The sequence below is a fragment of the Octodon degus genome, unplaced genomic scaffold (genome assembly GCF_000260255.1).
Source record: "Octodon degus isolate 3935 unplaced genomic scaffold, OctDeg1.0 scaffold00057, whole genome shotgun sequence".
NCBI classification, from domain to species: domain Eukaryota; kingdom Metazoa; phylum Chordata; class Mammalia; order Rodentia; family Octodontidae; genus Octodon; species Octodon degus.
The window spans coordinates 4,223,400-4,233,734 of NW_004524633.1; the positions used below are offsets into that span (position 1 = coordinate 4,223,400).

General features: G+C 54.2%; 1 protein-coding gene across 1 annotated transcript in view; it reads left to right on the forward strand.

The window, feature by feature from the left end:
- Positions 1-1,762: 1,762 nt before the first annotated feature.
- The window catches only part of Leprot, a 23,246-nt gene continuing 14,673 nt past the window's right edge, over positions 1,763-10,335 (forward strand). Inside the window, exons 1-3 of the mRNA XM_004633975.2 lie at positions 1,763-1,836; positions 5,401-5,476; positions 9,251-9,437. Coding sequence (XP_004634032.1) covers positions 1,821-1,836; positions 5,401-5,476; positions 9,251-9,437 — 279 coding nt within the window. The 5' untranslated portion in view covers positions 1,763-1,820. The remainder of the gene's footprint in view (positions 1,837-5,400; positions 5,477-9,250; positions 9,438-10,335) is intronic.

Below are 10,335 nucleotides of genomic sequence, written 5' to 3' on the forward strand. Positions count from 1 at the left end.
AGGCAACCTTGTGCCACAAGTTACTAACTTTGGGAAGGTATACATAAACGTCCCTTTTGTTGCTGGGGGTCATCTCAATAACCAGGCACCCAAACCGGCTTTTGTCTTGTCGTCTTTCCACGTTCCTGCGGCCCTTCCTCCCGAAACCAATAGATCCCTACAACTATCATTTCTATTAAGACAACTTCTGCAGATATGGTGCCTAATCTCGCGGTGCTGACTTTAATTGGGCACTGATCTCGGCTTTCTTGCCCCCTAATTACTACGGGAGCCTCCATTTTTCTATCCTGTAAACAGAGAGTAACTTATCTCCATTTTAGGGAATTCAGTGCAAGGAGAGAACACTTTCATCCTGGGCAGGGGTCGCAGGTGCCTGCACCCCAGTGACTGCTGGAGTTCGGGTGGGCTCGGGGGGCTTTCTCTCGGCTTCCGGTGACTTTTATTCCCCCGAGAACGTGGCTTGGGTAGGCGGAAGCTCGATTCTGGCAAGGCAAAAGGCGGTTTCTCAGGAGACGGTAGAGCTCCAGCAAGCCAACTTCCTCCCTAAAGCGCCGGGGAACTGGAAAGGTCAGCTGGCGCGGGCAGTGTGGCAGCACACCCGGCAAACGTCGCGGCCCGAGCGCAGCGACTCCCGCCGAGGCGCAGCCCCGCAGGCGTGTGGAGCTGCCCGGCGCCGAGCGCGCGGGAAGGGCGCTGGACGCGGTCTCCGCCTCCCACCGCGCGGCCGCAGACATCGCCGCCTCGGTCCCGACGCCCTCAGCAGCGCAACCGGAGCCACGAGCGCCCGACGCTGGAGCTCCTGGAAGCCGCGCACGGCCGGCAGCGCACGGTCAGGCAGCCGTTCCAGTTCCGGTTCCGCCCAGCCCGCCCGGTGGCCGCCAGCACACACACCCACACGCAGACGCCAGGCATGCGCATGAGGGATGGGCAGGGGCAGGCACGCAGGGTCGGGGCTGTCGGGGTCTTCCAGCGGAGGGGGCGGGGCTCTGAGCAGAGGGGGCGGGGCTACAGGGCGGGGCGGGGCTCTAGCGACTGGGGCGGGGTTATGTGCAGCGGTGGGGGGGCAGGGCCGGGCTGTAGGCTGACGGGGGCGGGGTCTGCGCCCCGGGAGCGAGGTTATAGGGTGGTGGGGCTGGATTCGGCGAGCCGCTGGGGCGACTTTGGGCCGCTCGGGGCGGTACTGTGGGCTGGAGGAGAGGCTGTAGGCTGGCGGGGCGAGACTCTGAACTGGAAGCCAGGCTTTGGGGCGGCGAGGGCGAGACTTCCCGTGACTGGGGCTGGACTCTGGGAGCTAGGCCTTGGCGTGGCAGGGAAGAGGACCAGCTGGGGAGAGATTCTGCGTGGCGGGGCTGGACAAGCTCCGCGGGTTTGAGCTGGGTTGCGGCCGGCGGAGGCGTGCTCCGCGTGGGCGTGACTGAATTGAGGGTGGCAGGGATCAGGCTCTGTGGGGAAGAGGGCGGGGTCTGCGTGGAGGAGGCGGGATCAGGGTTGACAGAGCGTGGCTGTTGGACCTGGTGATGTGCTACTGAGTGGCAGGGATCACGACCAGTAGGGCAGTAGTCTGCATGGCGGAGGCGGGGCTCTGTGGCTTGGGGGCGGGGCTATGACTGTGGGGGCGAGTCTTTAAATGTAAGGCTCGGGATTGGTACGCGCGGAGCTCTGGGAACGCTGGCAAATTTCTTGCCGGCAGGGGCGGGCTCTGGCAGGACTCAGGAAGGAGGAGCTACACGGGTCGGGGGCGGGGCTAGGCGGCGGGGGCGGGGCTCGGCGGGCCGGCGCGGAGGGGAAGCCGGAAGCAGCCACGGCCCGGCGCGGGAGCCATGGCGGGCGTCAAAGGTATCTCTGTTCTCTGATGCCGGCGAGTGGTCCTCAGACCCATACTCATCCCCTCTGCGTGAGGGCGTCCCGTCCCCCTCGCCCCGGAGCGGCGGACAACCGTGTCCGGCCCTTGGGTTCCTCCTTAGGCACTGGCGTCCCGGATCTGGGAGGAGCCTTCTCGGGACCCCGCGGGCCGGGAACGTCCCCTCGTCCCCCAGCCCCGGGTTCACTTCCCGCATGCCCGCCCCAGAACCGAAGACCCCGCCCCATCCCGCACTTTCCGAAGACCCTTTGTCTGCAGGTGCTAGGCGTCCCATATGGGCCGAGTCCGCTGCGGGCGCGTGTGGATGGAGAGTACTCAGGACGGCGTCCCTCTTGTAGCCCCGGGTCCAGCCTGGGTGGATTCAGCGTCCCTCTCGTAGGGGTCTTTGAATGGGACAAGTGACGCAGAGAGGACCAGGAACCACACCTTCCGAGGGCTCGGGTGGAATAATTGCGAGGGTCCGGAAGAGGTGATTGCGAGGCTGCCTGTAATTTGGTCTTGGAGTAGTCTAACTTGTTGCTGGATCTGCGTCCCGAAGTGCTTGCTATTTGTACAGAGATCGTCCCTCTGCAGGTCATCTGTGCCGGTCCACAGCCTGTGTGCAGTGTGTAATGCTACCTGTGCGCATGAGTGTGAGGGCTCGCAGGGCATTGATCTGAGTTGTGCACTGTGAGCGGCAGATGCATCTTATTCTTTCTGGCCCACTTTCACGTTCAGTATCAGTTGAGTAAGCATGGTTTTCTTGGATGGTGTCCAGTGTGCAAAACATTCTTGTGAAGCCATTGTAGGAGACAGGTGTCTTAGGAGGACACCTGTGTGTAGACACGGCGGGAGGCTACCACACAGTAACAGTATTGTGTGCCCTGTGTTAGAAATTGGGATGTAAGAAAAAGGAAAATGGGCTGTGGAATGGAGAATGACTAAGAGGTGGAAGCATTTTGCAGTTCAGCTTTTACTGAGGAGCTACTGTATGGACGTTGGATACTTGGGATACAAGGATGAGAGTTATGAGTTATTGTTGAGTGACAGCTGGAAAGAATTACATTGCTCTGCGTGTGTGTTCTATTTAATCAAGTTCAGATCATGCTGACTATCGTGGGTACTGATCTGAGGAGCTGCAACTTGCAGGAAGAGGGAATTTTAGAGATGGAGACATAAAGGGAGCACACACATCACGTGGCCGGCAGCATGATACAGCAGTGGGAGGAACACCAGCGCTGGCTGGCAACGGCGGCTGGGAAGGGGTGAGAACTCGTGTCCTGCGGCCTTCGAAGGGAGGCTGGCCCTGCCAACAGCTTGATTTCAGAAGTTTCACCTCCAGAATGCTGTTGCTCTGAGTCACCAGCTGGTGACACTTTATAACTGAAGCCTTAGGAAACAAATAGAAATGGGCTTGCCTAACTCAGGGAGGTTAGCTCCAGGGAGGAAGACTTCACAGGAGAGGCAGTGCCTGAATGCAGGGATCCATAAGGCTTCTGCTAAGGGGCAGGACAAGGGTGCAGCATATTTCCAGTGGAGAGAACGGCCTGGATGTGGGGCTCGGTGTGAAAGAACATACCTTGTTCTTTGCAAGAACTCGGGGAATGGAAAGGTTAAAGCTGGGTAAGGGTCAGACTGCCGAGTGTCAGGTGCCGGCACGTGTGTATCTGCTTGTCTGTCCGTGCAAGCAGTTGCCGAGTGGCCCTGCCAGCCAGTGTGTATCTGTAGCAGTGCTTGGGGATTTATTGGAAAAGCCAACAGTGGCAGTGGGCAAGAGATGTGAGGCCTTTCGCATGGGCCGTAGCAGACAGAGTTCAGGCAGAGAGGGTGCATGGATGGAACGAGGGCAGGCTCACTGCGCCACCTCACTTATTCTCTGCTGGACGTAGAATGTGGCTGGGGTCTGTGCTCTGGGCAGGACCAAGGAAGACTTGCAGCGCCTGTGGGGAGGAGCAGGTGGGTCCTGCCTGCGTGTTGGCTACACGGGCAGAGAAGGCCTGGCTCTCTGGACCTGCTGTGGGCTGCAGCCCTGCATGTGGCTGGACTCTCTACCAGTAGTGCGTTGTTGGCAAATTCTCAGCAGAATAGGATTGGATTCTTAGTCAGCTCCAATGTTAAGTAGGGCTACAAAGCGTCAGGCAGAAATTCAATAGTGAACTTTGAGAGATTGGTGTCAGAACAGAATGAAAAAAAGTGTGTGGTTCCGAGCCACGTCTCTGGAGAAGCTATGTAGATGGTTAGGCCCAGAGGAGGAGGGAGAGCCAGCTGGGAAAAGGTTGTCTGATGAAATGTGCGTGAAAAGTTACTTCCCCTTCCTGCCCTACACCCACTGAAAAGTGGCCTGTCACAGTGGCACTTGGGAGGCTGAGGCAGGAGCCTTGAGTCTCAGGCCAGCCATGATAACGTTTTCCCCTTAAGTCTCCTCCAAGAGTAATACAAAAGCAGTGAAAAAGATCAATTTAATCAGGGAATAATCGTGAAGGATATTGGCAAGGGAATACATTGTTCAGTACTCTTGATTCCTTTGGTTTTTTTCTTCTTATCAAAGAACAAGGCAGAAAACCCACATCTGTACCATTTACTGAGTATCTCCTTTAGCAAGGGCTTCACTCAGGTGAAGGCAGGTAAGTGTGTTGCTCTCCCCGAGTTGTACAGGTTGCCTGCTGGCCTCTAGTGGCGGGTGGAGGGAATTCATGCAGCAGGTATGCAGTTGCCCAACTGTGGTTGCTGAGTTTCTTCCAGTTTTGATTTTAAAGTGATAGACACAGTTAGGCTGGTGGTGCATGTGTGTTATCCCAGCCCCCTGGAAGGCTAAGGCAGGAGGATCGAGAGTTCGAGTCCAGCACAGGCAACTTAGCAGCTTAGCAAGACTCTCAAAATGATCACGAAAAGCAGGGGATGTGACTCGATGCAGAGGCCCCAGTGCTACACAAATAAAGTGGTGGGCATGGTTGGTTGTAAGCAGACAGCCTGGCTCAGTCATTGATTTGTCATGGTGTGGAGCTAGGCAGCCCGGGATCAGGGTGTGGGTGGATCTGGTTCTGGCAAGGGCCCGCTTCGTGGTCTGTAGTTGGTGGCTTGCTGGGGAGGGAGGTGAGGGCCTGGAGGGAGAACAGCTCTTTCTCCAAGACACTGAGCCCGGTGGGGAGGTCTAACTCCAGCCTCCTCCCCGACGTGCTTCCTGATCGCTTCCCACCCAGAGTTGGGGCTTCTGTGTGTGAATTCACGGGGCACTCCAGCACAGTCTGTTAGGTGTGAGATCGGTTAATAGAATAAGTACTGAACAACATGTGCTCAAATGTGGGACCTTTTTCCCTTTTCAAATAAAATTTTTTATTGAGACAGTTATGTACTCTAAAATTGATCTTTTGTGTGCAGAATTCTGAGTTGTGGTACATTTCCAAGGTTGCACAAGCCTCACTGCCATCTGGTTCCACAAGGATGGTCACCCCATAGCAGTTCTGTCCCATTGGTGGTCCCTCCCATTCCCTGGGGTCCCTCTCACCAGCCTCCAGAGAGGCTGCTCCAGGATTTTCAACCCTTGGTTGTGTTCTTCACAGCTCTGGTGGCGCTGTCCTTCAGTGGGGCGATCGGGCTGACGTTTCTCATGCTGGGATGTGCCTTGGAGGATTATGGGTAAGTTACCATGTCATCTCTCTGTCTTTGTCACTGTTGGTACAGGTGTTAGAGAGTTGGATCAATTTAGCACCAAGTGCTAATCAATGAGTGAATAAAGCTCGGATTACGAATCTAGCCCCTTGGGGCACAGCTCTTTTTAAAATCAATACATGCATTTAATAAGCCTTGTTAAGCTCCTGCTCTGGGCCAGCTGGGGGTGGGAACTTGAGTGCTACCCTTAGAGAAGCTGCTTGCATGAGAGGGATCGCAGCTGTCCCAGTTCTTGGAGGAAGCACGCCTCGCTCTTGGGGCAGCCAGGGAGAGCCGCATGGCAGAGGTGTACTTGATCAAGACTTGGTGGGTAGGTAAGTTTCTCTGGGTGATGAGTGAGGGGACGACAGCAGAAGGAGCAACCAGTAGCTTTCTTTATTCCACACCTCACAGAAGGGGAATTGGTGCCGGGCACAGTGCGTGTATTGCACCTGTAGTACCAGCACTTAGGGAGGCTGCGGAGGTGGGAGGACACAAGTTCAGGGCAACTTAGAAAGAGCATGTCTCCAAGATGAAAGGGCCGAGGATCCCAGCCAGTGGTAGGCCCTGGGTGTGAGTCCTGCACCCCCCCAAGGGAGTCGGTCGCTCTGTAACTGGCTCGAGGGCCCTGGGTGCCCTGTGATGGCAGGTGGGTTGTATTGCTGTAGGCAGGGGAGCTGGGCAGGTTCCTGAGGGTGTTGTGTTTACAGGTAACTCTGGCCAGGTGTGAGATGAGGTAGGAGGTTGGGTGTGTGGTCGGGAGAGCACTGAGAGGCTGTTGACGTAGAGCCCGCAGGACAGCCCTGCAGTGGGAACTCTGCCAGGCCCGGCCCCAGAGAGTTCTGTGCAGCTTCCGGATCAGCTGAGCGCACAGCAGGGGATCGAGTCGTGTGAGGACAGTGGTGAGCGGCTCAGGTCCGTCATTGTCCTTGATGGGCTCAGCATGATCGCAGAAATGGCTTCAGCGTGACATAAGACTAACACGGTATCTTCCCAGTGCACCCTGGCTATTGCTTTATTCTGGCCTCAGAGATAGCAGTCACTCCTGTCCCTATCCCCAGCTGCCAGCCCAGAGCCCAGAGCTCAGACTTTCCCAGGCCGCCTAGCAGGAGGATGGAGGTGGAAGTGGCCTTGGATTGTCTCTTGGTGGAGGTTTCTGTGATTCCAAGTCCAGGTGCTGTGTAGTGACACACTGCTTGTGGTTCCTGAAGGCCCTCGAGGAGCTGACCCGCTGCCACTGCAGACAGGTGGATTGATTGTGTCTGTGCCTGATAGCGCCCCAAGACACCTGGCCCAGCAGGGCTGGCTGCCGCCCTGGGTGAGGCTTATCTCGCATGCCATGTGCTGTCTATGACACGGGCAGTAGAGATGCAGAGCCTGTGCTTCCAAAGCCCAGCACTTGCTTTTGGTCCTCTCAGGCTGGCAGCCTCTTGGCTGCCGAGTTACTGACTGGTGTCATTTCAGGGTTTCAGTTTCTCCTCTAACCGAGTGTGCTACATGAACAGCTTGGCTGCGTCTGGACACTTCCGGGAGTGCTGACGCTCAGGTTGCTTTTCAGGAAACTGACCCTGTACCTCAGGAAGAGCCGGAGGCTGGGCCGGGTGACAGCTGCACCCCCCGAGCCTCTTCCCCTGCTCTGTGTCTCCTTTCCTCCTGGGAAGAGAAGGTCTTGCACCGGAGAGCTCGCAGAGGCCGGGCGCCCCGCTGTGTGCTGACTTGAAGCTCACTGGCCCCTGTCTGGCTTCAGAGGTCCTCGCTGTGGCCAGGGCCCTTTCCCTTCTTGTTTTTCTGCCCCTCCTCTTCCCTCCTGGATGGCGCCCACCAGGAGGCTTCGGCAGTACCCATGCAGTCTGTGTTTCTGGTTTCGTGGGGGTGTGTGTTTGTAAAAGTGAAAGGAGAATCAGTTTTTTCCCTAAGGACCTGAGCATTGTAAATGCCTGACTGATGAGGACAAAGATGATAGTGTTTATAGAGCAAGCGCAGTTGGGAACCGGATGACAGTTTTGAACAAACGTGAACTCGTGAAACTTGGATAGAAAGCTCTGGGGCTGTGTGCTGCGGCGGGTTTCTTCTTTGTGAACTAGTCTCAGAGGTCAGAGCACACCGGAAGCCTTAGTAGCAGGCCTATCTCTTCTCGTCCCTCCTCTGCTTTTCATTCATTCACCAAGTATGAGCGGAGCGCCTCGTTCTCAGCGCAGGGGACACGTAGTGACTGAGCCAGCGTAGCCCTGTCCCTGTGAGTGAGGAGACATGCTGGAGTTAAGGGCTCCTGAGCCGGGGTGTGAGCGCTCCTGCAGGCTGGGTGGCTGGCCTGGCTCTGACTGATGGCATGTGTGAGCGAGGGCCCGTGCAGGAGTGAGCTCCGCGGGGCGCAGCAGCCACCGGTTAGGAGAGTGAGGGAAACGGTGCAGAAGGAGCGAGGCGTGAGAGCTGGTGGGCCTTTGAGCCCTGGGCCAGGAATTTGAGTTTCCTTTTAAAGCACTAGAGGCTTCGAGATTCGCACACACTCTGTGAGATTACCATGTGCCAGCCAGCCTGCTGCGTTCAGCAGGGAGAGTAGAGTTGACTCTGTCCTTTTATTTGCTTCGTTTTGTTTTTGTCTTTTTGAGACGGGTCTCTCTATGTAGCTCAAGCTGGCCTTGAACTCACTTTGTAGCCCAGGCTGGCCTCAAACTCACAATTATCCTCCTGCCTCAGCCTCCCCAGTGCTGAGATGAAAGGTGTGTACCACCACGCCTGGCTAGACTGTAAAGAAATTGCACCTCAGTAATACAGAAAACAGTAACATTTGTAGGTCGTACCTTCTGCAGTTGTTTCTTTTTTCTTTTTTAAAGAGAAAAAATAGTGAAAAAAACCCCAAAACAAAACATTAGAAACAATACACAATTTCTCTAAACAAAATAATAGGAATTCAACAGTGGTTGTTAAATTGCATATTGTTGTCTTCAAATTAGTTGTTCAGATTACCAGATATAACCATGCAAAATTGGTCAAAAATTATAAAAAATAAAAAGGAGAAAGCATCATACAGTGATATATGTACATTCATGTTTATAACAGCGCAATTTATCTAGATAAATCTTGAAACACCCCAAATGCTCGTCACTGAGGAATGGATAAAAAAGATACGATATTTTTGCACAATGGAGTATTACTCAGCTATAAAAAAAGATAAACCTGAGGTTTTTGTAGGTGAATAGATTCAACTAGATACCTACTCCTAAGTGCAACAGATCACCTGCGCGCGTCATCATCCTGTCGTCTCGCTAGTGTAAGAACCTGAAAGAGTAAATACAGCCTGTAAAGTGCAGTAGACCTTGTGAAAGGGAAAGAATCTGTTCCAAGGGAGGGACCAACCGGGATGAGGAGAGGAGAAAGGAGAGAAAGGAGGAAACAGAAAAGACACATAAATATTCATGTGTCTACACAGGAGAGCTTGGGAAATTGTACTGCTGATTTCTAGTGGTCTATTGAAAGCAGCGTTCAGTCTTTTGTCTTGGAGGTAGAATTTTGCCATGCATTTCAGGCTGGCCTTGAGCTTACTTTGTAGCCCACGCTGGCTTCACACTTGCAAAGGCCCTACAGCAGCTACGCATACGCTAAGAACCAGTAGTTTCCGAATCATCAGTGTTATCTTGGTGGGGATCATCTTGTATTTTAATAACCATAACTGGTCAGTTGTTTGACCCAGGCATTTAAAATAACGATTTTGAAACAAGAGGATGTCTTGAATTAACTGTGGCTTCCCCTGGGCACCCGCAGCGTGTACTGGCCCCTGTTCGTGCTGCTCTTCCACGCCATCTCACCCCTGCCCCATTTCATCGCCAAGAGGGTCACCTATGACTCGGATGCCGCCAGCAGCGCTTGCCGGGAGCTGGCCTACTTCTTCACCACCGGGATCGTCGTTTCCGCCTTTGGGTTCCCTGTCATTCTGGCTCGCGTGGATGTGGTGAGTTTTGTTGTCTGCTGTTTCCCTCGTCTGTCACAAGTTTACTTCCTGTGTCAGGCAGATGCGTCTCAGCCTCTTTCTTGCTCTGCCGTCTCTGCCCGTCCGTTCTCAGTGGTGCTTTTCCAGCGCTTGCCTTGTGTTAGCCAGACCATAGTGTGTCTTGCTTTTTCTGCTTTACACTGTGCTCTGGGTTTGTTCTTCAGTCTCTGCATCTGAAACTATCGGTCAGTGCAGATGACTGCACTAGAAATACTTGTCTAATTACGAGGTGAAGATCCTGTTAGAGCCTTTGCCGATGGATCCTGGGGTTGACTCTCCATATAACCCTTACGGGGAGCAGGGTGTCTGTCAGTTCCTCTGCTCAGAGAGACACAGAGTAAGATGACGTCCACAGCCAGTGTAGTTTCCTTTGTCTCCAAAACTCACACTGTGAATGTAGTTGGTTTAGTTCTTTGTTGTTTGCTGTCTTTCCCACTCTGCTTTTATTTTGCCTGTTCTGTATTTCAATTTCATGAAACCTTCACTTGAGCCCTTGACTGGGCAAATCTGTGCATATCTTGTTCATTCGTGTACTAATCACATATCTTTGGAGCATCTACTGCTGGTAAAGGACCAGAAACCGTCCGAGGGCCCAGGATCCTATAGACTTTTTTTAAAAAATTAAATATATTTGGTACAGGGTCTCCTTATGCAGCTCAGACTTGTAGTGATCCTCCTGTTTTCAGCCTCCCCAGAGCTGGGATTACAGGCATGTGCCATCATGCCCGGTCTTGGTGGCTGACTCAGCACACCTGGGGCCAAGGCCAGTGTGGCATGTGGTGCCAGGGATTGAACCCCAGTCCCTGCGCTGGCCTAAGCAGTGCTTAGTCCACTGAACTATCTCGTTTCCATAGACTTT